This window comes from Geotrypetes seraphini, chromosome 10 (genome assembly GCF_902459505.1).
Source record: "Geotrypetes seraphini chromosome 10, aGeoSer1.1, whole genome shotgun sequence".
In the NCBI taxonomy this organism is placed as follows: Eukaryota; Metazoa; Chordata; class Amphibia; order Gymnophiona; family Dermophiidae; genus Geotrypetes; species Geotrypetes seraphini.
In genome coordinates, this window is record NC_047093.1 from 98065574 (window position 1) to 98093490 (window position 27917).

Below are 27917 nucleotides of genomic sequence, written 5' to 3' on the forward strand. Positions count from 1 at the left end.
AAGCCTGGGGATGAAGGTGCATCGGGCCCAAGAAAGGGATGAAGGGGCATCGGGGCTTGGGTGCGAAGGCGAAGGCGAAGGGTGCGAAGCCAAGGGGGGGAGGGAGTTGTGAGCGCGAGAGAAGCCTGGTGATGAAGGGGGATCGGGCCCAAGCTCAGAGAGAGAAAGCGGAAAGGGATGAAGGGGGATCGGGGATTGGGAGAGACAGCGCAAAGAGATGAAGGGGGATCGAGGGGGGGTAGGGAGTCGAAGCCTGGGGATGAAGGTGCATCGGGCCCAAGAAAGGGATGAAGGGGCATCGGGGCTTGGGTGCGAAGGCGAAGGCGAAGGGTGCGAAGCCAAGGGGGGGAGGGAGTTGTGAGCGCGAGAGAAGCCTGGTGATGAAGGGGGATCGGGCCCAAGCTCAGAGAGAGAAAGCGGAAAGGGATGAAGGGGGATCGGGGATTGGGAGAGACAGCGCAAAGAGATGAAGGGGGATCGAGGGGGGGTAGGGAGTCGAAGCCTGGGGATGAAGGTGCATCGGGCCCAAGAAAGGGATGAAGGGGCATCGGGGCTTGGGTGCGAAGGCGAAGGCGAAGGGTGCGAAGCCAAGGGGGGGAGGGAGTTGTGAGCGCGAGAGAAGCCTGGTGATGAAGGGGGATCGGGCCCAAGCTCAGAGAGAGAAAGCGGAAAGGGATGAAGGGGGATCGGGGATTGGGAGAGACAGCGCAAAGAGATGAAGGGGGATCGAGGGGGGGTAGGGAGTCGAAGCCTGGGGATGAAGGTGCATCGGGCCCAAGAAAGGGATGAAGGGGCATCGGGGCTTGGGTGCGAAGGCGAAGGCGAAGGGGGCGAAGCCAAGGGGGGGAGGGAGTTGTGAGCGCGAGAGAAGCCTGGTGATGAAGGGGGATCGGGCCCAAGCTCAGAGAGAGAAAGCGGAAAGGGATGAAGGGGGATCGGGGATTGGGAGAGACAGCGCAAAGAGATGAAGGGGGATCGAGGGGGGGTAGGGAGTCGAAGCCTGGGGATGAAGGTGGATCGGGCCCAAGGCCAGAGAGAGAAAGCGGAAAGGGATGAAGGGGGATCGGGGCTTGGGCCGAAAGGGAACATGAGCTGAGCGAAGCCAAGGGGGGGTAGGGAGTCAAAGCATGGGAATGAAGGGGGATCGGGCCCAAGGCCAGAGCCAGACAGCGTCCCGCGAGCGTATGCCGCCTCCGACGAGCCGCAGGTCTGCCGAAAGGGAACATGATATTATCCCGCTGGAGCGCGCTGATAAGTGCAGCAAGCCCTGAAGTAGGGGAAAATGCTCAGGGGCGAAAGGTGCGTGGGCGAAATGTATGTATAGTCGCCAGAGCTAAATTCGGCCAATCTGGCGCCAATGACTTTGCAAAATTCACCAGAGCTTCTATAAATATGACATGTTCTTGCCTCTTGGTCATTTAGTCCTTTCGATTTCCTGATTAACTGATCTGTGTAGTGATTTATTTTGTTATGGAATCAGTTCTTTCAAAGCGTGGCAAGAAGAAGCTAGTTTACGAAAATCATATTTATGTATTCTCTAAACGAACAGCAGATGACAGACATGCTATTTGGGTATGCGAAAAGCGGTCAAGGTGTAAAGGACGCGTTTGGACTGAAGGAATTGATGGCGAAGTTGTGAAAATCGTAAATATACATAATCATGCAGCACAGGCAGCAAGGCCTGAAGTAGTTCGATTAATCAATGAAGTTACTTCCAGGGCAAGGTCGACACAGGAGACGCCACAGCAGATTCTTAGTGAGGTCATTTCAGGCAGCCATGCAAACGTTGGAGCGCTTCTGCCTAGAAAAGATTCGCTAAAGAGATCAATTCGATCGTCAAGACAAGCCAAGGGTATGCCACGGCTGCCTCAAACCGTTGATCAACTCGTCATCCCGCCAGAATTTCAGGAGATCATTATCAATGGCGTCCAACAGCAATTTCTTTTGTGGGACTCGGGTAAACTTTTCTTTTCAAGCTATTAGCATTATGTACTCGTACATGTAGGCGTTATTTGCTCGCATTTTATATCACTTTGTGGCACATAAAATGGCCCAAAATTTCTTAATTTATTAGAATTGATCAAACAAGTATGTCTTAGTTTTCTAAGCCGTTTTAAGCTTTATCTTGAATTATTGTTGCTATATAATATTCCACATGTAATTTTACTAAATTACTTGGTACAATTTTAGTAGAATTTGTGAAACATTCCATTAACGTAATAGCTCCAAAAAATGAAGAAAAAATTTTTTTTTTTGTATTTTGGAATTTTTTGATGCCAGCGAATAGAGCTCGTCGAAAAATGTTGTTTTTTCTGCACCCCTGACTATTTCTGACCCTTTTTTGGACTTTGAAAAGCCCATGTATGTACCGTCCCAACTGAGGGGTTTCCTCCATCCACCGCCTAAATTTATGCCTAAATTATTTTTATTTTTATTCAGGGGCTGGAACCAGCCGAATATTGATATTTGGAACGAGGGATAATCTCCACTTGTTGGCACAGAGCAGTGAATGGTTCGCTGATGGCACGTTTTCTACTGCACCAGCTTTGTTCGAGCAGCTTTATACGATCCATGCAGTTCATGGTGGTGTCATCATTCCAGCATTGTACGCGCTGTTGCCGAACAAGACCCGAACAACCTATCGACAGATGCTGCAGCAGCTTAAGAATATGCAGCCAGGTCTCCAACCGAAGCAGTTGATGACCGATTTTGAACAAGCTGCAATTCAAGCGTTTGAAATCGAGTTTCCTAACATGGAGAAAACAGGCTGCTTCTTCCACTTGTCGCAGTCAATATGGCGAAGAGTTCAGAATGAAGGATTGAAAGTGCGCTACCAAAATGACCACGAATTTGCACAGTGGATCCGCATGATACCAGCTCTTGCTTTTCTGCCTCCGGCCAGTGTTGTGCAATCATTTGAAGAGCTGCTGGAAGATCCCAAATTTCCAGAAGAAGCACTACCCATTGCCAACTATTTCGAGGACACCTACATTGGTCGAATGAACCGAAGAGGACGCCAGAATCCATTGTTTCCAGTTGTGTTTTGGAATGTTCATCAACGAACGTTGAAAGGCCAACATCGGACGAATAATGACGTCGAGGGCTGGCATCGCAGCTTTCAAGAAACCTGCGGCTCACTTTTCCCCAATATATACCGCTTCATCAACTGCTTGAAAAGACAGCAAGGACTTCACAATTTTGAAATCACGCAGATTATAGCAGGCAATCCTGTCAATGCGCGAAACAAGAAATACGCGGCTATTTCTGCAAGAATTCTGCGTATTGTGGAGGACTTGGACAATCGAAATTTGATCGACTATCTCAGAGGAATAGCATACAATTTTGAATTTTGATTGACGTTCACTGTATTTCATTTTACTTGTTATTTGACTGTGTTGTGTTTGGACTGTTATTTCATTTGACAGGTTAGTTTTTGTTCACTTTATCACTGTATTTCATTTTACTTGTTATTTGAATGTTATTTGACTGTTTTGTTTAGCACAGTAAAAAATTAAAAAAATAAATCCTGTTTTAGCCCAGCCTCTTGTTTCCAACAGTGGCCAATCCAGGTCATGCCCAATATATGCTCTCTGCAAATGGTGTGCACTCTTCACAGGGAGCGCATATTCTTCATGGTGCATAAAAGATTACCCAGCCTGCAGAGAGGATCACCGGTGCTGTAGCGTTCCTTGCAGGTTGCCATCAGCCTCCGCAGCACGTTTTCTCTGCTGCGGTCCCACCCCTCCTTTGACATCAGGGGCGGGAACGTGCAGCTGAGGACGATGGCACCCTTTAAGGATCGCTACAGCACTGGCAATCATCTCTGCAGGCTGCAGTAATTATCTGAAGGTAAGAGCAGAAGGCCAGGGGGGAAGCCGGAGGATGCTGCAAAGAGCGGGCAGCACTAGTACAGACTGCGGCCTCAAAATAGTACCTGGTGGGCCGCATGTGGCCTCCAAGCCGTGAGTTTGAGACCACTGGGTTAGAGCCTTCAAGAAAGCAGTCCGCAGTTTCCCGTGATAGATGCTAATCCAGAAGGATTGGCTCTTATCAGACTGTTGCTCTTTAGTTTCTGGTGGTGGGTTGTGGGTGTGATATGGCTACTTACTACTGCTGAACTTGTTAGCTAGTCACATCCCTTACTGATAAGCAGACTAGATAGACTTTATCTGCCTTCCTTTTTTTTTGTTTCTATGTTGTAACCAAATAATTTACACTTTCCAAGCTTTTAATGGCGCACTCCAGATATTAAGCGTAGAAGTACAGCTCTACAGTTGTTGAGATGATGCGGTATACAAACTTAAGGTTTGGTTTAGTTTAGTTTAGGATATAGAAATAGGTGTGTTCCCTATTCCCACAGTATCTGTTGCTTAAGAATTGTTCAAAAATATTTTGACCTGCCAGTGTTAATTTACTTGTTCAATCTTTAGTGTTATCACAGCTAGACTGTTGTAATCCAGTTTATGTAATCATTGGTTGCTTGAAATTTTTGAAACACAGGCTGCAGTTAGTACAGAATGCAGCTGTCAAACTGATTTATTTTATATTTAAACATGATAACCACTTTTTTGAGCTTTGCTGGCTTTCTGTTTATGATAAGAGTTTATTTTGAAGGATCTTCATTTGAGCTCACAAGGCATTGTAGGGTAATTTACCAGAATATATGCAAATTTATTTTCAGTGATTTAATGGAAACATTATGCATGGTCTTGGAAACCAGGTATTATTAACTTTTCCATCAGCTAGACATTTGTAGTCTAGGAAGCAGTTTAATTTGTATAGTTCTTCTTTTGTTACCCACATTGAACTGTATGGGCATATATGGGCTAGAAGATTTGGATGTAATGTACTAGAGAGCTGAATGAGGTGGGAAATCAATTGGTAGGGTGATAACCCAACAAAAAAATCAATAAGGGAAATGGAGGAGCATGAACAGCTTGGCCCTCCAAAGCAAACCTACCCCCCCTTGGCTTCGCTCATGTTCCCTTTCGGCCCAAGCCCCGATCCCCCTTCATCCCCAGACTTCGTCTCCCTACCCCCCCCCCTTGGCTTCTCTCGCGCTCACAACAGTAGCTGGACTGACCTACCCCCCCTAGGCTTCGCTCGCGAACAGCTCTCGCGGGACGCTGTCTCGCTTTTGGCCATGTGCTCCTGCTTGGATAATCACTGGCGTGTATGGGGGGAGGGGAAAGTAGCCGTGTTCAGCATTTGCGCTCCGAGGTAAGGATTTGCGCTCCGATGGGGGCGAAATGTGGGGGGGCGAAATGTGGGGGCGAAATGTGGGGGGGCGAAATGTGGGGGCGAAATGTGGGGGGGCGAAATGTGGGGGCGAAATGTGGGGGGGCGAAATGTGTGGGGGCGAAACATCCGGGGGGCGAAATGTGCGGGGGCGAAATGTGGGGGGGCGAAACATCCGGGGGGCGAAATGTGCGGGGGCGAAATGTGGGGGGCGAAATGTGGGGGGCGAAATGTGGGGGGCGAAACTTCCGTGAACCGAAGAGGTCTCACCCCTCCCAGGTCTATGCCACTGGTCCACCTGGCAGGGAGGGCAAGACAATGGACAGATTCGGCAGGCATTTATCAGAACTCTATGATGACATCCCAAGTTCTCAATTACAATTTTCATTTTGTTACATATTTTGAATTTTTCCTGTCTGTCCTTCCCAAGTTCATGCCCTACTTGGATTCTCGAGCACATTTCGAATACCAAGAGGTTCTGGCTTCTTTGTCCCAACTCCGGTTGCAATTGATGCAGTCCTCATACGATGCCTTTGAGTTGTCTGCTCGGGCTACTGCTTGCTCGGTGGCCATGCGCCGCCTTGCGTGGCTCCGGACTATCGATATGGACCCCAATCTCCAGGACAGGCTGGCTAATGTCCCGTGCGTGGGTGCTGACCTCTTCGATGAGTCCATTGAGGCGGCAACCAAGAAGCTTTCGGACCATGAGAAGTCTTTCCAATCTATTCACCGTCCGAAGCCTAAGCCAGCTCCTCCTCGTCCTTCACGCCTGCCTTTAATTTACCAGCGGCACTTTCCACCTAAACAGGCTCCTGCCATCCATCAGCCTGTTAAGAGACAGCATCCACAGAAACAACAGCAGAAGTCTCAACCCCCTGCTGTCCCCAAGGCTCCTCAGCCTTTTTGACTGTCTCCATCAAAGCATAACGTCAGCCTTTCCCCGTTTTTCCCCCTATCGGAGGTCGTCTCCATCATTTTTACCACTGATGGATGACTATTACCTCCGACCTCTGGGTCCTTTCCATCGTAAGGGAGGGATACTCTCTTCAGTTCCATCAAGTTCCTCCGGAACATCCTCCAAGAGAGTATCCTTCCTCCTCTGCCCAGTCCTTCTTCAGGAAGCTCAGGCTTTGCTCCAGCTCCGGGGCTGTCGAGCCGGTTCCTTTGGCTCAACAGAACAAGGGTTTTTACTCCCGGTACTTCCTTGTTCCGAAGAAGACGGGCGATCTGCATCCTATTTTGGATCTCAGGGTGCTCAACAAATATCTGGTCAAAGTAAAGTTTCGCATGCTGACCCTGGCATCTCTGTATCCCCTCCTCGAGCAGAACGACTGGTTATGCTCTTTGGATCTCAAGGAGGCCTACACACACATTCCCATTCATCCGGCCTCCCATCAATACCTCAGATTTCGGGTGGGACATCTTCATCTTCAATGCCGAGTGCTCCCTTTCGGCCTGGCATCGTCACCCAGAGTCTTCACCAAGTGTCTGGTTGTGGTGGCCGCAGCACTCAGGAACCATGGTCTTCAGGTATTTCCCTACCTGGACGACTGGCTCATAAAGGATTCCACGTCTCAGGGAGTCGTCCTGGTGACTCAGCGCACTATCTGGTTCCTGCAGAGTCTGGGGTTCAAGATCAACTTTCCAAAATCACATCTGCAGCCTTCCCAGACTCTCCCCTTCATCGGAGCTGTTCTGGATACTGTACAACTCAGAGCGTTCCTCCCTCCACAATGTCTGGAAGCTCTTCTCCGTCTTTGTCACTCAGTGTCCTCTCGCCCGTCCATCTTGGCGAGACACATGATGGTTCTTCTGGCCACATGGCCTCTACAGTACACGTGACTCTTTTTGCCAGACTTCACCTCAGAATTCCTCAGTGGACCCTGGCCTCTCAATGGACACAGGTTTCCGATCTGACTCGCCACATCCAGGTCACTCCTGCTCTGACACAGTCTCTTCGCTGGTGGATGCTCTCTTCCAATCTATCCAGAGGCTTACTGTTCCACATGCTCCCCCCCCCCCCATCAGAAGGTTCTCACGACCGATTCTTTGACTTACGCTTGGGGGGCTCATCTGGATGGTCTCCGCACTCAAGGCTATTGGACCAGTACAGACCGCCAGTGCCACATCAATCTCCTAGAACTCAGGGCGATTTTCAATGCTCTCAATGCTTTTTAACATCTGCTTCACGACAGTGTGGTCCTCATTCGCACGGACAACCAAGTCGCCATGTATTATGTCAACAAGCAGGGAGGCACGGGATCGGCCTCCCTCTGTCAGGAAGCTCTGAAAGTTTGGGATTGGGCAATTCGCCACAACACCTTCTTCAAAGCTGTCTACATTAAGAGGGCGGACCATGCCTTAGCGGACAACTTGAGTCGTCTTCTGCAGCCTCACGAGTGGACTCTCCATTCCACGCCCCTTCATCACATTTTCTCTCTGTGGGGAACGCCTCAGATAGACCTCTTTGCAGCCCCCCACAACTTCAAGCTGCCTCAGTTCTGCTCCAGGATCTACACTCCTCATCGCCTTGAGGCAGATGCTTTTCTTCTGGACTGGACGAATCTCTTTCTATATTGTGGCAAGGCCGGTGCAGCGTTTTAACTTAGGCCCCGTTCACCGCTCTGCCACGGCCGACTTACACGTGCCTTCAAAATAAGTTAAAGGTCCTGCTGGCTTAAGAATAAAAAAACAACAAAATGGTCAGAATGAATAAAGTTCTTTTCCAAAGAGTGTCTCAATTTATTGGCCTTGAAACACTTCATTCATGGTAAATGTTACAGTTCCAAACAATATGCAAAAATAAATCAGGGCTTTCAATAATATAGCCCTCACCTTCTTGTCAGGTACAAATAGGTAAGTGTCACAGGCAATACCTGATAGCTCAGCTTCAATAGTCCCAATAACCGAGCAGGTAAAGAAAAAAACACATACAGCTCTCTTAATTGTTCAGCCTTAAATGAGTCTTTCAAAAGGTTGCTCCTTGGATTGAGCAACGCTGCAGAGACCTGGTTTGCAACCGGTCTGCCCCAACCAACTAAGCACACTGGTGGGGGGAAGGGAGTAGCTGAATCCACCTGAAATTAGCTTCAAATTAGCTTGCCAAAAAAACTGGCCCCACAAACCCAACCCGAGGATGGTTGGTGGATTCTCCCCGCTACTGCCTTTCACTCAATTGGCACAACAAGTCTCAAACAAACTGCAAAAAGGCAAACTCTCAAAAATTGTCCAATAACAGCAATCTTGCTTCAATGTCCCACAAAAACAGGCACACTTGTAGCAGTGAGCTCAGCACTGCTCACTTAGCTGTACACTGGGATTTAGCAGGCATTCCAAACCACAAAAATCCCCAACTTTTCCAATATAGAAAAACAAATAAAGTAATGGCACTTAACTTTCGTCCATCACTGTATCTCCATATTCCATGGCAGTTTCCATAAATTCCATGGGTTCAGGATTGGAGAGTTGGCTGGCTTCAGGGACAGGAGCTGCCTCTGGCATTTCAATGTCCTGGCCTTGGGCCGCTTCAGGAGACCGGTCCTGAGAGCCTGCTTCCTGGTTAGAGCCAGGATAGACTGACCTAATCTTCCTTAGTGCAGCCTCTAAAGCGTGCAGCTGACCACGCCCTAACCTGTAAGGGGGCAGGGCAGCTTGCTGCTTACACTGGGTTTTCTTTGGGGCTTTACTCAGTGCTTGCAGCTGTGCATTACCTGACCTAGGAGCTTGTTTCCTAGGCTGTTCCTTTCTGTGGTACACCTCCTGCTGCTCTAGGCTATTCTCATATTCCTCCTCCCCTTCCCAGGGCTCAGTGACTTGGTGTCTCAATTCAAACTCTGCTCCTAGCTGTGAACTAGAGTTTGCCCTGTCACATTGGTTGGCCCTCCTTAGGGTAATGTTAGGATTAGCAGAAGACTTCCCTGGCACAAGCTTAGCTTTAGGGCTAGGGTTGTGACAATATGCGTTTCCTCCATTTCCTCTCATTCAAAAGACTCTAGTCAAGCTGAAGTCCGACCATGCCACCATGATTCTGATTGCGCCTCGGTGGCCCAGACAACCTTGGTACTCCCTTCTACTTCAACTCAGCAGCAGGGAGCCCTTCCTTCTGCCAGTGTTTCCATCGCTGCTTACACAGCATCAGGGATCTCTGCTTCATCCCAACCTGCAGTCTCTCCACCTGACAGCTTGGTTCCTCTCAACGTAACTCCTCTCCAGTTTTCGCAAGCTGTGAGAGATGTTTTGGAAGCTTCACAGAAGCCTGCTACTAGACAATGCTATCACCAAAAATGGACTAGATTTTCTACTTGATGTTTTTCTCATCATCAGGAGCCTCAACATTCCTCTTTATCTTCTGTTTTGGACTATCTTTTGCACCTTTCTCTTTCTGGCCTCGTCTACATCGATACGAGTCCATCTTAGTGCAATTACTGCTTTCCATCAGCCACTTCAAGGGAAACCTCTCTCTGCTCATCCTGTGGTTTCCAGATTCATGAAAGGACTTTTCCATGTCAATCCTCCTCTCAAACCGCCTCCAATGGTTTGGGACCTCAATATTGTTCTTTCTCAGCTTGTGAAACCTCCATTTGAGCCTATTGACAAGGGCTCATCTGAAGTATATCACTTGGAAAGTTGTGTTTCTCATTGGCCTCATTTTTGCTCGTCGAGTTAGTGAGCTGCAAGCATTGGTTGCGGATCCACCTTTTACAGTGTTCCATCATGACAAGGTGGTTCTTTGCACTCATCCAAAATTCCTTCCTAGAGTTGTCTCGGAATTTCATCTCAATCAATCCATTGTTCTTCCAGTGTTTTTTCCAAAGCTTCATTGTCATCCTGGAGAATCAGCTCTTCATACTCTGGACTGTAAGCGTGCTTTGGCTTTCTATCTGGAACGCACCAAACCGCACAGAACTGCTCCTCAATTTTTCATCTCCTTTGATCTGAACAAGTTGGGACATCCTATCTCTAAGTGTACCATCTCCAACTGGATGGCGGCTTGTATCTCTTTCTGCTATGCCCAGTCTGGATTACCTTTCACAGTAAAGTCACAGCCCATAAGGTCAGAGCGATGGCAGCTTCTGTAGCTTTCCTCAGATCAACACCTATTGAGGAAATTTGTAAGGCTGATACATGGTCCTCGGTTCATACCTTCACTTCTCACTATTGTCTAGATGCTTTCTCCAGACGGGATGGACAGTTTGGCCAAACAGTATTACAAAATTTATTCTCCTAAGTTGCCAACTCTCCCACCATCCCACTTTGGTTAGCTTGGAGGTCACTCACTTGTGAGAATACCTGCCTGCTTGTCCTGGGATAAAGCACAGTTACTTACCGTAACAGTTGTTATCCAGGGACAGCAGGCAGCTATTCTCACATCCCACCCACCTCCCCTAGGTTGGCTTCTCTGCTAGCTATCTGAACTGAGGAGACGTGCCCTGCGCTGGGCAGGAAGGCACTCACGCATGCGCAGTGCGGGCGACTCGAAACTTCGAGTTTCTTCAAGCAAGACTGCTTGTGAGGCGTCCGCATCGGGGCTCCGTTGGATCACGTCACCCACTTGTGAGAATAGCCACCTGCTGTCCCTGGATAACAATTGTTACGGTAAGTAACTGTGCTTTCCCTTCTTAACTCTCTCCTTTCCCAGGGTCTAGTATCTCTCTCTCCTTCCCTCCTCTTCCCCTTTCAGTGGTCTGACAGCTCTCTCTCTCCTTCATTCACCCTTCTCCGGATCTGACATTTCTCCCTTCTTCCTTTCTGCCCCCTGCTGTCCAACACCTCCCTTCCTCCTTTCTGGCTCCCCTCCCAGTCCAACATTTCTCCCTCCTTTCCTTCCACCAGTACATTTCTTTCTCTGCCTCCTGCACACTCTCCTCCAATCCTCATTCCCTCCCCCAACCAACATCTCTCTCTCCATGAGTCCAACTTTTCACTCTGTCATCTCCCCCTTCCCCTAACATTTCTCTTTCCCTCCTTTCTGCCCTCCTCATCCATCTCTCCTTCTCTTTCTCAGTGCGTCACTTTCTGCCTCCTGCACACTTTCTCCTCACTATGTCCCACTCCATCTACCTCTTCCCAACGCCACTCACAATAAGCTCTCCCCATGCACCATATCTACCACCCTTCCTCCCCTATGTCCAATTTTCCCTCTCACTACTCTCATCCCTCCTGCAATTATCCTTTCTTCCATCCTCCCCATCCCCACTCACAATTAACATGCTCTTTCCACATGTACCATTTATCCCTCCCCTCCACTCCATGTCCATTTCTCCCTCTCACACTCACCCCTTCTGCAATAATTTTTTCTTCCCTTCCCTCCCATCCAACCCCACTCACAATATGCTTTCTCCCCATACATCATCTCTCCTTCCCCTCCACCCATATCCATTTCTCCCTCACCACTCTCGTCCCTCATGCAATTTTCCTTACTTCCCTCCTCGCCATCCCCACTCACAATTAACATGCTCTCTCCACATGAACCATTTCTCCCTCTATCATCACTCTCGCCTCTCCTGCAACAATTTTCCTTCTTGTACAATCCCACTCTATTCCTGGCCTATTGGGTTATTTTCCCATACTGTACTTGCCAGAGATTGTAGGAAGCCTCATTATTCAGAGACTTGAGCCCCTCCCTTCTTACCTCAGGACTGTCCTCTCAGGAATCAGTTTCTTTACTACAAGCCAGACTGTAGGAGCTTATCTTCTCGTCTCGTGTTTATTTTCTTTAAATTCAGTATTTTCATTCATGGATTTCACCCTTGCATTGCGAGGACAGCTCTGGCTGTGGGAGATTGTAGACTTTTCAAAATGTCTGCTTGTCACTGCACTCTCTGGACAGCCTGCACTTCAGATCGGGTCTCAGGGACCGTTCCCTTGGGAGCTTGCTCACCCCAGGTTCATCTGCTAGTGGGTTGGACACAGGCTGCATGGCTCCTTGGAGGTGTTCCTGGAATCAGGGCCAGACTGCGTTCCTCCACCAGGCTTCTGTGCAGTGTGTCCGGGAGTGGCGGAGGTACCTGGCCATGGATGTCGAGCCAGTGGAGCAGTCAGAAAATTGGTAGTTTAGCTTAACTTCTTGTTAAGGCTGAGGATGTCCCTGTGAGCAGATTCAGTTTCTGTGGCAGCATTTCCAGGCAACACATATCAGAGAGCAAGAGGCTGACAGCCTGAATCAGTTATTTAGGGGGTTTCACTGACCTGGTTGAGTTGTTTCCTGGTGTGCCCTTACCTTCCTCACCCCTAAAATCCCAAAAGTGTCATTTTTGCTGGGTTTCTGAGTTTTTCCCGGGCATTTTTAATGTAAAATTGGCACCTGCAGTAGCCATTTGGGATTTTCCCGATCTGATTTAAAAGTTATTTTTAGCCTCTGCAAGCTTTGTTTTTGCAAGAAAAATACCCAGATGGACTCCCCAGGGCAGGATTCAGTGAACTTTAATATGATGTATCATGCTTATTTGGTTAAGAAATCAAAACCTCTGATGGTCACCCCTCTGCAGGTGCCCTCGCCAGCCATAGGGACCCCTCCTCCACAAGACCCGAATCTCCTCTCCTGCCCCTGCTGAGGTCCCAGTCAGTACATCGATTGTGCCCGTGGTTGACCCTGATACCCTGACAATGCCAATGACCAGATCCAGCACTTCTCTCTCTCTTTCCTTCAGTTCTATAACCAGATAGTATCCTTCCAATTGGTCATAGTAGTAGCAGAACCCCCCCTGTGAGTCCAGCATCTCTGTGCCTTCCTCCCTAACTTTGATGTAACTTCATGAAACCAGAAGTTACAAAAGAAGACTCAGCAGAAGGAAGATCCCCGGAGCAGGCTTTTGATGATTCTTCTCCGAGGAGTGGCTGAGGCTCCTTGAGGTAAAATAGGCACATGGCGATAGAAGCATTGGGAAGGAAGGCATAAAGATGCCAACCTAGGCACAATATATATATTTTTTTACTGCAGGACCAAGTCTTTTTACTGCTTTCACGGTGGTAAAAGGCCTTGATCCTTGCGGTAAACCAGGCAACTCTTCCTTTTTCTGCGATTTGTCACAGGAACCTGTCCCTGTGTTGTTCTTGATTCCGCATCTCTGTAAGACTCCGCTTATAGAGAACTTTAATGTGCATGGTGAGCAAGGGAGACTGTGGCCCTGCCCAATAAAGATAGCCCAAATCAAAAGTTTGTACAAGTATATGTATTTCCAATTGAAAATATTTATTCAATATCAAATGCCAACTAATTACAAATGCAGCCTTTCAATAAAGATCCAATGATAATAATATAATTGTACAAAGGAATAGTCTCACAGAGTTTTAGCTGTAGAATCCTCAACCTAGTCCAGCTTCATCTTCCTATATACTATTATGTTAAATGACTATGTGACATTTCCCAAGCTTCACACAATTGGTCAAAAGTATGATACAAGTTTAGTTTATAATTTAAATAACAGCAGTTTCTTGCTTAACTCATTAAAAAACTTAAATGTTTGATTTATACAACAACCCAATAGAGTATAAAAGATCACAATATAGTATGAGAGGCAAATCTATATTCTGAAATTCAATATCAAGATCAGTCCTGCATTTTCTAGCTACACCACAGCACAGGAAAAAAGGCTGCTTACAGGAAAACAGAAGTTATGTTTGTGTAGCAAAGATTAGAAGAACCTTTGAAAAACTGTTTTTTACACATACCATTCTAAAATTTGAGAAAAGCAGGAACAACAAAGCATATATATTTATAGCACAATCCCTGTTTGAATGCTGCACACATTTCCAAACTCACCCACATAAGCACTCATTCTTGGGCTCTAGGCATACACACCACACACAATACAATCCTATATAACTATCATAAGAGAGAAAAATAAGCAAGATTTTTAACTCTAAAATCTAACTAAATACATTATTATAAAAATAAAATGTTTTGAGAGCAAAAGAAGAAGTGACAGAAAACAAAGATAGGAAACCAGAGAGCTCAGCTAAAGTACCCAGAGCTAAGAGCAGGAAATAAAGGGGACAAGAAATCTTTTGGTTGAAAGGCAGTTTTAGATTTCTGCCTCTGTAGATTTCAGTTATATTTAATTCAACTTTTACCTGAGTTCCATTAATAGCCCAGCAAGGACTTATATATTTTTTCACCCTCATTGCTCATTCACAGTTTCTTGGCCATCAGCTTGCTACTTTATACCTTCTTACATATAAAAATGTCTATATTTTCTTTATGCTTGGACATACCAACAAATTGCTTCCTACACACCCTCCAGGCTTAGAGAGGTCTGTCGTTCCCTGCTATTTGAGCCACAGTGCCATATCTTCAATAGTTAATAGATAACACAGCATCAGCTCTTTCACAAGAATATCATTTCTACAAAGCTATTTTGGGTGCATAACTTTGACTTGAAGTAAAATTTAAGAGGATCTGAATGTCTCAGCACAGGTTGCTGTGGTTGGTATGTTTGTGGTTACATGACTTGGAATTCCCATAATACCAGCCAGAGCTACCAAAAATTGTATTTCTAGTGCAAAAGGCAAATGAGTCTTGACTAGTAGGTTTTGTACCCCTGCTCATGAGTTTGTGCAGAAGGTATCCATTTATATGTTTCAGCTCCACCACCTTTGCACTGCTTTGTGTACAGTGATGAGCAGTACTAAGCCCTAATCTAATTTCTTTTCTTCACATCCAGGCATCAGTATGATGCTCATGGAACACTCGGATGCCCCCAGGACCCTGCGGGTAGCATGGACCATGACAAAGTTGTATCTGTTGGCTTTTGATTTTCAGGAGCTCTTTGTTCTAAGGTGGATTCCTTGGTAGCACAGGTTACCAGATGTACCTCTGCCTAGTGAAGGCGAGGTGGTCCTTAAGGATGCACAGGACTACAAGGTACTTAAATACCTTTTGGAACTGAAAGCAGCAGTGACTTCCTTTGTAGCCCATGCCAATACTCTGCTGCATCAGGCTCCGGTTGTGGAGGAGAACGCCTATCTCCAGTTTCAGATCTTGTGGGGTAGATTATGTAGCGGAAGCTCTCCATGATATTTTCAGGGTCAAGAGTAAAGTCTTGGCTGTCTCTATTTCTGCCCATAGAATGTTATGGATTCTGCATCTAAAGCTACCTTGAGCAATTACCTATTTGATAAAGGGCTGGACGATCTTATGACCAGTGTAGCAGATTGTTGGCCTAAGTCACTCCCGGACAGCAGACCATTTGTCCCTGATGGGGCTGGGTGTGGTTCTTTTTGCAGGCCTCAATGTTTCTGTCACCACGGGCCCTTACACAGAGCATTTCAAGCTTCATGACAGTCTTTTCAGGGTCCAATAATAAGTTAGAAAAAATTCCACTATTACTTATTCAGAGAAGTGCACTCATTTTTTAACTTTTAATTTAAATTACAATGGGAAAAGGCCTCAAATATGGAGCCTACGCACAGTCATTGGCTGAATTGATCAAATTGATCAGCGTAGTTGTCACGCTCCTTGCTCCAGTCATCGGCCAGCAAAAACCCATCTTTTTAACTTAATTTCAAAAAAGCTTAAATCTTATTTTTTCATAATAAATTATTAACTTAGTGTTCATTAAAACTTAGCTTATATTCTAAATAATTTTTATGGATTTTTTCTTTTATATAGATTTTCATGCACAACTCTATATTCACTGAAAACTATATTCAATGGTAACTTAGCTTCACAATGGTATGAATGCCTCCCACATATGTGCGTAGGCTCCATATCTGAGGCCTTTTCCCGTTGTAATTTAAATTAAAAGTTACAAAATGAGTGCACTTTTCTGAATAAGTAATAGTAAAATTTTTTCTAACATATTATTGGACTATATACTCCACTAGGGTAGGTTTATTTAGTCTTTTCAGGGTGCCAAACATACCCAAGGAGCAACTCCGTGCTCTGCAGTGGCACCAAGATAGAATCCGACCTGCCCTGGATAAGGACGGTGGCTGTCGGTCCATCAGAAGGACTGGACAATGATTTTGGACCAGTTCTTGCAGGGACTAGGCAAGAAGCCTTGTGCGCCACTCTCCGCAAGAAGAGGCAGCTGCATCCAGCGAGGGTGCCAGAATTAAGAAAAGTTATGGGGGCGGGGCCTGCTTGCCTGCCCTGCTGAATTCAAAATAGGTACCGGGGAGGGGGGAGAAGCCGGGGCCGGCCTGCCCTGTTCCAGCCTACCATTAGACCACCAGAGGGGGACAGAGCCTGGCAGGGAGGGGGGATAGGGTGCAGAGCTTGTCAGGGAGAATTTTGTTTTCCTCCTCTAAATCTAGGGTGTGTCTTATGGTCAGGTGCCTCTTATGGAGAGAAAAATATGGTATGTTTTTATATAACCTGCACAGAACTGTGGATTTAGTGGGATATACATTTTTAAAATAAAATAAATTTGTCGTCTAAGGCCACCTGCGACATAGTAGTGGAACAAGTGGTTCAATTCTTGCAAGATCTGGTAGGGTGATGAATTTTCAGACGAGCTACCTGGAGCCGATGCAGTCCCTGGAGTAGAGAATGACACGGATAAATTTGTCCCTGTGTGATCTATCTCCATCTCTGGCCTAGCCTCACAAGCTCTGTCCTCATCTGCACAAGCCTCAAACACTTGTTCGAGGCTTTTGCAGATGAGATCTGGATTTTCTTTCTAAGGGTCCAGTAGCACTGGGGATCCGGAACACTTTGGGCTTACAGCAAGACTCTTGGTATTCAAATGTGGCTCTGTCTAAGAAACCAGCGACTGGCTGCCTATGCTAAGTCTTGAAAGTCATTTCAACACCAGTGTAAAAATCTCAGAGTGTGGCGCCGTTTAGGGCCCCTCTTCGAATCGTTCTAGCATTTTTGCAGGATGGGCTAGTGAAAGGTCTAGTGGTTAGATTTCTTAAAGTACAAATGGCAGGCCTCCCTTGAGTTAGAAGCCAAGAGGAGGACATTTTGCTGGCTGCCCATCCAGGTGTTGCCAGATTTTTGGAGGGATCTATGAGGCTGTCAGTGTGAGTAGGGGTACATAACGCACTGATCAAGACTCGTATGCCTTTCTGTTAGAAAGATTATTATAGAGGTAAGTACCTAATCTTCCCATATACAGTGGTACCTCGGTTTACGAGTGCACCGGTTTGCAAGACGAGCAAAACATTCGCAAACTTGGTGCCTCGTAAACCGAGCTTGCCTCGCTGTACGAGCGCCCCCCCCCTGCGAACTGTCACCTTCCCTCCCGCGATCTGGCACCCCTCTGCCGCCATCGGGCACCCCCCCCCAGTCGCAACCTGAGATCCCCCAACCCGCCTGAACCCTCTTCTTACTTCCAGTGTAGCCTCGGCACCAGCACCAGCATGTCCTGTGCCCGAAAATCTGCTTCCTGTGCCGGGCCTTGAGCATGCTCAAGGCCCGGCACAGGAAGCAGATTTTCGGGCACAGGACATGCTGGTGCCGATGCCGATGCGGAGGCTACACTGGAAGTAAGAAGAGGGTTCGGGTGGGTTGGGGGATCTCAGGTCGCGGCGGGGGGGAGGGTGCCGGTTCGCGAGTGGGCCTTCGGGGGGAGCAATACCGGTTCTCGTGGGGAGTAAGCAGCACTGCTGGCCTCGGGGGGGGGGGGAAGGTGGGGGGTGGGAACATATCAAAGCAAGTTTCCCTTACTTCCTATGGGGAAACTTGCTTTGATATACGAGCATTTTGGATTACGAGCATGTTCCTGGAACGGATTATGCTCGTAATCCAAGGTACCACTGTACTCCAAATTAACTGCAGTTTTTTGTTGTTAATTCCACCACTTCTAGAGATCCAGTGCCTACATGAGACCCAGCAGTATCTGCGCAAAATTATCCATGAGATTGGCTTGGAGCTGAAGTCATCAGCAGTTTGCACGCGTGTGCGCAGGACACGGGATGGCATTTTCACACTGTCTGATGCTCTATTAAGGACACACTGGGACTTGCAGAGTATCCAGGATGCAATCAAACACTGCATGCCCAAAGTGGAGGCAGAACTTCAGAAGGCCTTGGCTCTTAAAGACAGAATGCTGGGTTATGATGGTGGTAGCACAGAACAAGCCGAGCAGCTGGAAAGTGTGGAACATACTGAAATAATCACGACTGGGGCCAGATCAGACCAGAACAGAGAGGCAACTTAAGCTAAATCAAAGAAAACTACCTGCCATTTCTACTGGAAATGTTCACAGTAGAGAGAAGTTTGCTGTTCCAGGAGCCCTTAAATAGGTAATAGTTTCAAACAATATGTTCTTTAAAATCTGAAATCAGCTGCCTAATGGCTCGGTGCTAGATTTTGTTACATAGGAAACTTGGATTTGATTCCAACGCCTGGCTTCTGTTGCTTAGTTGGGCCATGGCAAAAGCAGAAGCAACCTTCATACACAGCCCTTCCTCTCGTGAACAATAACAACACCTACTGCCCAAACCAAAGGAGTACTAGTATTGCAAGTGGTTGTCAAGGAGCCATGTGTGGTGGCGGCCAGATGAAGATGCTCACTGTAATGCCTAGTGTAGGGTGGGGAAAAAGCCCTATCATTGCAAATAAAGGCTCATAGCACCATAACTCAAGAATAGGCTACTGCTGAGTGAATTGGAAGCTTGCAACAGGAACCTTGTGCCTTTGGTGTAATGTGATAATAATCACAAGCATATTCTAACATTCCTCAGCTAAGAGTTAGTAAATTTGACAAGCGTGCTACTGCAGCCCTGCTGTTCATTTTCCTCATTGCTGTAAATTTGTTTGAGTGTGAGACTTTGGATCTTGGACAAACATAACATCCAAATCCAAGATCTTAAAACCGTATGGATAAAAGGGCTCTGTTTCATCCACTCCTCTACCCCCACTGTACAAGTTTTGCTAATTTAGGGAAACCTACATTTTTGGATTAAGGAGAAACCTTTTTGTGGTTCTAAGAGATTTTCATTTTTGAAAGGCACCCTTACACACTTTTTGTAGTTTGTGAGGGAAGCTTATGCCCAGGGTACAATTCTTTGTGGCTCAAAGCAGTTTTTGGCACTACTACACACAAGCAGGACTAATGAATGAAGTGAGGTACAAGAACTATCCATAGGCATTGGAACAGGTGAGTCACAAGCTATATAGCCTCACCAAAATTTTGAACCAAGCTCAGCCCATTGCCTACTGGTGGGATAGGCGGCAGGGCCAACAGGATTAGTGTCTTACCTCCTATATCTGCACTTCCCTTTAATGAGACAGAGTAAAGTGGATTTAGCACTGCTGCAGGCCTAGAAGAAACCCCCCCCCCACTCATGCACGATCACATCCTGCCCCAGCCTCCCTCCTCCCCCAAGGGTATTACTGCATTGGAGGGGATGCAAGTGCATGAGCCTGTTCTTCTAAGCTTGTGCCAGCGCTGAATCCACTTTACTCAACATCTAGAAAGGAGGGTGGTGGTGGTGGTGGTGGTGGTGGTGGCAGCAGCAGCAGACCCAGTAAAGGGGAAGGAGGGAAGAGGTTGTTATATCAGTATGGAATTAATCCCTTAATAAACTAAACTAAGCCTTAAGTTTATATACCGCATCATCTCCACGGAAGTGGGGCTCGACACGGTTTACAAAGCTTAAAAAGGAAAATTTACAAGAGCATATAAACAGAGGGGATGTAAGCAAGAGAAGAGATGCTATATGTTAGAAAATAGCCAGGTTTTCAGTTGTTTTCGGAATAGTTGATAAAGCTTAATCCCCTCTTACCATTCCCTCCCTAACCCCAGATCCTACTTTTCCCTCTCTTGGAAACCTTCTCTGATCTAACGTTGTAACCTTTCTTCCATAACTCTTTTTGTAATCCGCTTTGAACCGAAAGGTAATGGCGGAATAGAAATCTGTAATGTAATTAAAGTAAGTGGTGAGAGCTTTGTGTGGAAATTGGGGTGGGTTCAGTTCCACCAACCAAAGAAGCATTCCATTGTTCCTAACTGCCCCTTAAACATTTGAGAGAGTTCACTAAATTTTAGTACTACTTCAGTTAATAATCTTGCGTTCCTTTTAGCCCCTCTTCTGGAACAGTAAAAGCTTGTCAAAACTTAGGAAATATTATAAAACCATGCAATGAACATTGAAAGTTTTTTAGACAGCTCTCTTTTCCTGTAATTTTGTGATTTTTCCATTTTATTTGTATATTTTAATAATTTCTACTTCAGGTTCAGTAGAACATGCAATATATCAGCTTATCAAAATGAAGGGCCAATTCATTTAACTTTTCATTCCCATACAATGGGAGAAAGGTCTCACAGCCTGTAGTGGTTGCAAAGATGTTCAAGAGTTCACTTGTTCATTGTGGGAGGAGGTGTAATTCCAAGTTCTTCTCGCAGAGACTCCAGTGTTTGCTTCCAGCGTTTCTCATAGTAGATATTCAGCACACAGCGGGAATTACGGCCACAGTGAACAACCCAGGGTAGCAGCTCTGTTGCTAGCACATGCAGCTTCCTGAAAACCAAAAAGTACATTACGCTGTAGCTTGATGAGACTCATTGAAGAGCACCTGTCCCTTTCACTAACAGTGAATTCAAACTTCTTAGGAGTGAAAGCACTATGAAACCTGTTATACTGGTAGATACTTTGAAATGGTTTCTGTTGCATCCACTCAGTAGTCTGTACGCTAGGCAATCAATCCATTCCCGCACACCAGGGTTTACAGCAGGGCATTACTCACAACTTTCAGCACCTCCCACATTGCCAGTGGAGTGTAATGCCCACCTCTAGTTTTTCCTTCTACAACTTCTCTTATGGTGGAAGTAGCAGGCCTTTCATGCTTCCTAGCACAAAGTGGTAAAGTTTCACTGACAGCTCACTTGAATGTGACCAGATTCCTAAGAGCTGTGCTCCAGTTGCCTCTGCTAAGGCTTCCTTTCCTGACATGGAATCTTAACACCGTCCTAAAGGGCCTCACTAAAGCCCCATATGAGCCACTCAAAAATGCATCCCTCTTGGCTCTCACGGTCAAGACAGTGTTTCTGGTGGCAGTCGTCTTGGCAAGACCGATCTTGGAATTGTGAGCTCTCTTTCTTGTAGAGAGCCCTTTTTCAGGATAACAGAGGGTGGGTATAGCTTTCTGGGCTGTTCCGTCCTTCCAACAGTTGTGTGTTTTTCACATCAACCAGGAGGTTTGCCTACTTTTCAACCCATCCCTAGCTTATTCCTTTACTTATAGTCTTAATTTATTGTCAATTATTCTAATTAGGACAACAGGAGAACTCTTTATATTTCATTACCTGCTAAGTATCAAATATTAAATAACCCTAAGGTTCTCTCAACTAGTCTAATATATATTCCTAATTAATCAGCTCAATAATAAAATGCAGACATAAGAATTTCCGCTGCTGAATCAAACCAGTGGTCCATTGGGGCAAGCAGTCCGCTCACACGGCGGCCCTTAGGTCAAAGACCAGTGCCCTGATTGAGTTCTAGCCTTACCTGCGTACGCTCCAGTTCAGCGGAACTTGTCTAACCTTGTCTTGAATCCCAGGAGGGTGCTTTCCCCTATAACAGCTTCTGGAAGAGCGTTCCAGATTTCTACCACTTGCTGGGTGAAGTAGAACTTCCTTACGTTTGTACGGAATCTATCCCCTTTTAACTTTAGAGAGTGCCCTCTTGTTCTCTCTACCTTGGAGAGGGTGAACAACCTATCTTTATCTACTAAGTCTATTCCCTTCATTAGGTAGCTTTGGAAGCTGAATTGCCTGCCCTACTGTCTGATCCAGAGCATGCATCGGACAGAAATTGCAAATGCCAGCACCTTATTTAGGAATCTAATGACATCATATAGAACATCTGCCACATAGTTTATCCCCTCCAACACCAGCTGGGGGCAGATGTCCTCCTCGGCAAGACTAAGCCATAAATGATGTGGCAAGTATGTGCCACAAATGAAGCTGCTGATTTGATTTTCAAAGCTAGCACTTCAAATTGCCTCTTAAGAATCATGTCAATCTTGCAATCTAACGCATCTTTTAACATCACTCCTCCCTCACTAGGGAGACCCACCTTCGGCTGAAATTTTGGTAAGAGGGTAAAGTGTGGACATAGGTTTGTCCACCTTTAGAGAGCCTTCCGGAGTCTCCCGTTGTTCAATGACCAGATATGTTATAACCTATAATAACTTCAGGAAGACGATCTAATAGAATTAAGCGGGTACCTGTTCCCCAACCTTCTGTGTCTTGACCCTCCCCTGGTTTTATTTTTACTTTTATTTTTTTTAGAATTGTGTTTGTCAATTGCTGTCAACCGCTTCCCTCCTTACATGTATTAATAGTGAATGTTATGTTTGTCGGTTTTTAAAATTTTATTCAATTTTTGAACTTATGTAAATCGCATTGGACTATGCGAAGTAATCAAAGAAATTAAATAAACTTGAAACTCCAGATGAGAGGGGAGAAAAAGGTGTTTGAGCATTTGTGCTGCTCATGACTATGCACTGTGAGGTAGATTAGAGAATGACACGGTGACGGTTTACCCGCGGCCACCGCATTTAAGCCGCGGGTCACCGCCGAAAACGGGGAAGAAAAATAGCAGTCGCTGCGGTGACGGGGACAAGGCCATTCACCGACCGCGGAAACGGTGAACAGGTTTGTCCCCGCGGGCCAATGTACCCCCTTCTAGGAACCGCTATTTCACCGTGCTCCTCATTTGTCATTTCAACCCTTCCTGCCAATCGCAGCAGAAGGGTACCCAACCCCTCCTGCCGGTCCTCCCAATGGCCTCCCCTAAGATCGCCGGCAGGAGGGTACCCAACCCCTCCTGCTGGACCCCCCCCCAACGAACCCTCCCACCCCGGAACCCCCTTAGTCTTACTTTTCAAGTTGGACCGGACAGCTCCTCGCTCGTCTGGCCAGCAGGCCTGCCTCCGTCCAAATGAGGCGGGCCCGCCCCTCCCCTCCCCTGCCTCCCAATGGCCTCCCCTAAGATCGCCGGCAGGAGGGTACCCAACCCCTCCTGCTGGACCCCCCCCCAACGAACCCTCCCACCCCGGAACCCCCTTAGTCTTACTTTTCAAGTTGGACCGGACAGCTCCTCGCTCGTCTGGCCAGCAGGCCTGCCTCCGTCCAAATGAGGCGGGCCCGCCCCTCCCCTCCCCTGCCTAACCCACAGGATCCTAGGGCCTGATTGGCCCAAGCACCTAAGGCCCCTCCTATAGCGGGAGTGGCTTTAGGTGCCTAGACCAATCAGGCCCTAGGATCCTGTGGGTTGGGCAGGGTAGGGGCGGGCCCGCCTCATTTGGACGGAGGCAGGCCTGCTGGCCAGACGAGCGAGGAGCTGTCCGGTCCAACTTGAAAAGTAAGACTAAGGGGGTTCCAGGGTGGGAGGGTTCGTTGGGGGGGGGTCCAGCAGGAGGGGTTGGGTACCCTCCTGCCGGCGATCTTAGGGGAGGCCATTGGGAGGCAGGGGAGGGGCGGGCCCGCCTCATTTGGACGGAGGCAGGCCTGCTGGCCAGACGAGCGAGGAGCTGTCCGGTCCAACTTGAAAAGTAAGACTAAGGGGGTTCCGGGGTGGGAGGGTTCGTTGGGGGGGGGGTCCAGCAGGAGGGGTTGGGTACCCTCCTGCCGGCGATCTTAGGGGAGGCCATTGGGAGGACCGGCAGGAGGGGTTGGGTACCCTTCTGCTGCGACTGTCGGGAGGGCCGTTGGGGGGGTCTACAGGAGGGGTTGGGTGCCCTCCTGCCGTGATCGCTGGGGGGAGGGGAGACTTGCAGCCGTAGCCGCGGTCACTATGCTAATCACGGCAGCATTTAAAGTACATGTCGTGTTTGTTTTTGCATTGCTAGCCCCAGGGGTGGTGGAAGATTAGTGATTGAAAAACTGTATGAAAAATAACTATTTTAAATTTAGTGATCAAAATGTGTCAGTTTTGAGAATTTTTATTAATTAATTTTTTCTCTGCGTGTTTTGTTTTTGTATAGTTATTAACTAATATTTAACTAAGTTTTAAAGTTTTAAAGAATGTTTCCTTTATACGTAAATAAAGAAAAGTGAATGGGATTGCAGTGGCGGTGACGGGGCGGTGAATGGGGTGGCAGTGGCGGTGACGGGGCGGTGAAGAGGATGGTGAGACGGGGACGGGGCGGTGACGGGGTTGGTGAGACGGGGACGGGGCGGTGACGGGGATGGTGAGACAGGGACGGGGCGGTGACGGGGACCAATTTTTTCACCGTGTCATTCTCTAAGGTAGATGGCTGCTAAGGCTCCTAACTTGAACTCCCTGAGCACATCCATAATGACATGTGAGACGGTAGCCGATGAACAGTTGCCACACTGATGGATCTTCTCTGTGATTGAGAGCAACGATCATCTCTTGATTTCCTGAATCCTCCAGGAAGGAAGCTGAGCCCTGGGACAATAAAGGCATGGAGCCTGATCTTCAAAACTCCCAGTCCTGCTCTGCTTCGTCACAAAGACTGGGAGCCGACCTCCTGAAGAGGCATATCTCCCCCAGGCAACACAGTGTATAACAGGCCCATCAAATAGCTTTCCACAGCAGATTCACAAATTCTAGATTAAGTCCTTGGACAGGAGGGCACAAGGACTCCCTGCAGGATCTCAGATTGGCTTCTCTTGGGCGCTATAGTGTCTGCGCACTTGCATTTCACACCTTCACTCTTTGAGGACCTCTGGGAGGAATTTTCTCGACACCTCTATGCTGACGACTCCCAGATCTCTCTCTCCACACTGGATAGCTCTACTGGAGTTCAGGCCCGAATTTCAGCCTGCCTGTCCGCCATTACCACTTGGATGTCTTGCCACCATCTCAAGACCGAATATGGCTAAAACTGAACTCCTTATATTTCTGCCTTAAACTCGCCTCCCCCCTCTCGCCGTTCTCTATTTCTGTGAATAACACTATCCTCCCTGTCTCGTCGGCTTGCAACCTTGGGGTGATCTTTGACTCCTCTCTCCTTCTCTGCTCAAATACAACAAACCACTAAATCCTGTTGCTGTCTCCTTTATAATTACCAAAATCCATCCTCTTCTCTCTGAACACACTACCAAAACCCTTGTCCATGCTCTCGTCACCTCGCGCTTAGACTACTGCAACATACTTTTCTCGGGCCTCCCGCGCACCCAATCTCTTGCCTCTTCAATCCATTCAAAATTCAGCGCAACTCATATTCCATGAGAGCTGCTATTCTCGCATTACCCCTCTCCTCTCTCCTCACTTATCTTCCCCTATGCTCCCCTCCATGATCTCCACTTGTCAGGCAAGATCCTCTTATCTGTACCCTTCTCTTCCACTGCCAACTCCAGATTCTATCCTTTCTTTCTTGCGGCACTGTAGGCCTGGAACAGGCTGCCTGAATCAATACGTTGTGCTCCATCCCTGGCAGTGTTCAAAGCTAAGCTAAAGGCCCACTTTTTTGAAACTGCTTTCAACTCTTAACTCCCACTCACTCAGATACCTATGCCCACTGTATCATTTCCTCTACCTTAATCTCCCCAACTCTGTAATGTCCTGTCTAAATTAGATTGTAAGCTCTTCTGAGAAGGGACTGTCTATTGTATGTTAAAATGTACAGCACTGCATACACCTGTTCAGCGCTATAGAAATAATAAATAGTAGTAATAGGAATAAAATACAGCTGACTCCTTGAAATCCAAAGGGATTTAAACAGGGGCCCCAAAGTCTGCACTCAAGCCTGTAATAAATGACTTCCAGGGGAATGGACTCCGAGCCTCGAAGTAACACAAAGCAGGCTGGCTCATCAGATACACCCGGGAGTTGCCCTAAAAGCTGGCGTCCACCCTTGCGGAGTCAGCATTCTTTCCCAGGAAGAGTAGTCCCAAATATGGGGTTCTCTGGCACCAAAGCCTCCCGAAAATGGAGTAAAAATACCCGAAAATAAAAACCAAACAGAGAACAGAACACCTCCTCTTGGTTCGCTTGTAGAAGGAAAAACTGAAGAGGGAGCTATAATCCACTGGTGAAGGAGAAGGACTGAAAAGCACAGTTACTTACCGTAACAGGTGTTATCCAGGGACAGCAGGCAGATATTCTTGACTGATGGGTGACGGCACCGACGGAGCCCCGGTACGGACAATTTTAGAGTGATTGCACTCTAAGAACTTTAGAAAGTTCTAGCTAGGCCGCACCGCGCGTGCGCGAGTGCCTTCCCGCCCGACAGAGGCGCGCGGTCCCCAGTTAGGATAAGCCAGCTAAGAAGCCAACCCGGGGAGGTGGGAGGGACGCAAGAATATCTGCCTGCTGTCCCTGGATAACACCTGTTACGGTAAGTAACTGTGCTTTATCCCAGGACAAGCAGGCAGCATATTCTTGACTGATGGGTGACCTCCAAGCTAACAAAAAGAGGGATGGAGGGAAGGTTGGCCATTAGGAAAACAAATTTTGCAAAACAGATTGGCTGAAGTGTCCATCCCGTCTGGAGAATGCATCCAGACAATAATGAGATGTAAAAGTATGAACTGAGGACCAAGTAGCAGCCTTGCAGATTTCCTCAATAGGAGTGGAATGGAGGAAAGCTACAGACGCTGCCATAGCTCTAATTTTGTGGCCTGTGACAGAACCTTCCAGTGTCAGGCCTGACTGAGCATAACAAAAAGAAACGCAAGCAGCAAGCCAATTGGATAGAGTGCGTTTAGAGACAGGATGACCCAACTTGTTAGGATCAAATGACAAGAATAGTTGAGGAGATGATCTGTGAGGTTTGGTGCGATCAAGATAGTAAGCCAGAGCACGTTTACAATCCAAGGTATGCAAAGCCTGTTCACCTGGAGTAGAATGAGGCTTTGGGAAAAAAACAGGTAGAACTATGGATTGGTTAAGATGAAATTCAGACACAACCTTAGGAAGGAATTTGGGATGTGTGCGGAGGACGACCTTATCATGGTGAAAAACCGTGAAAGGTGGATCCGCCACCAGCGCATGAAGCTCACTGACCCTCCTGGCAGAAGTGAGAGCTATTAGAAAGACCACTTTCCAAGTGAGAAATTTAAAATGCGTTGAGGCCAACGGCTCGAAAGGAGGCTTCATCAACGCAGAAAGAACCACATTGAGATCCCAAACAACAGGAGGGGCTTTAAGAGGTGGTTTCACATTGAAGAGGCCCTTCATGAACCTTGAAACTAAGGGATGAGCTGAGAGGGGTTTCCCATGAATCGGCTCATGAAAAGCTGCAATGGCACTAAGGTGGACCCTTATCGAAGAGGATTTCAGACCAGAGTCAGATAAGGACAATAAATAGTCCAACACCAGTCCCACTGCTGTAGATATGGGATTGTGGTGATGTAACCGGCACCAGGAAGAAAAGCGAGACCACTTTTGTTGGTAACATTGAAGAGTGGACGGTTTCCTGGAGGCATCAATAATAGAACGAACAGGCTGAGACAGGAGAGCATGAGCTGGAGTCAGCCCGAGAGATACCAAGCTGTCAGGTGCAGAGACTGTAAGTTGGGATGAAGCAGTGTTTGCTGATGCTGTGTAAGCAGTGAAGGAAACAGAGGAAGAGGTATGGGTTCCCTGGAACTGAGCTGAAGTAGAAGGGAAAACCAATGCTGTCTGGGCCACCGTGGAGCGATGAGAATCATGGTGGCTTGTTCCCTCTTGAGCTTGAATAAGGTGCGCAGCATGAGCGGAAGAGGAGGGAATGCATAAAGGAAGAGATTGGTCCAATCTAGGAGAAATGCATCGGGTTCCAGACGGTGAGGAGAGTAAAGTCTGGAGCAAAACAGGGGCAGTTGATGGTTGTG

The 27917-nt window shown here is 47.3% G+C and overlaps 2 protein-coding genes across 9 annotated transcripts in view; one reads left to right on the forward strand and one right to left on the reverse strand.

Annotated features, from left to right (window-relative positions):
* The window catches only part of TRUB2 (TruB pseudouridine synthase family member 2), a 78570-nt gene extending 59799 nt beyond the window's left edge, over positions 1–18771 (forward strand). For all 6 annotated transcript variants that reach the window (XM_033961125.1, XM_033961121.1, XM_033961122.1 and 3 more), the window contains one exon: positions 17992–18771. In XM_033961125.1, coding sequence (XP_033817016.1) covers positions 17992–18344 — 353 coding nt within the window. In that variant the 3' untranslated portion in view covers positions 18345–18771. The remainder of the gene's footprint in view (positions 1–17991) is intronic.
* Positions 18772–20316: 1545 nt separating this feature from the next.
* The window catches only part of COQ4 (coenzyme Q4), a 39242-nt gene continuing 31641 nt past the window's right edge, over positions 20317–27917 (reverse strand). For all 3 annotated transcript variants that reach the window (XM_033961129.1, XM_033961128.1, XM_033961130.1), the window contains exon 7: positions 20317–20649. In XM_033961129.1, coding sequence (XP_033817020.1) covers positions 20487–20649 — 163 coding nt within the window. In that variant the 3' untranslated portion in view covers positions 20317–20486. The remainder of the gene's footprint in view (positions 20650–27917) is intronic.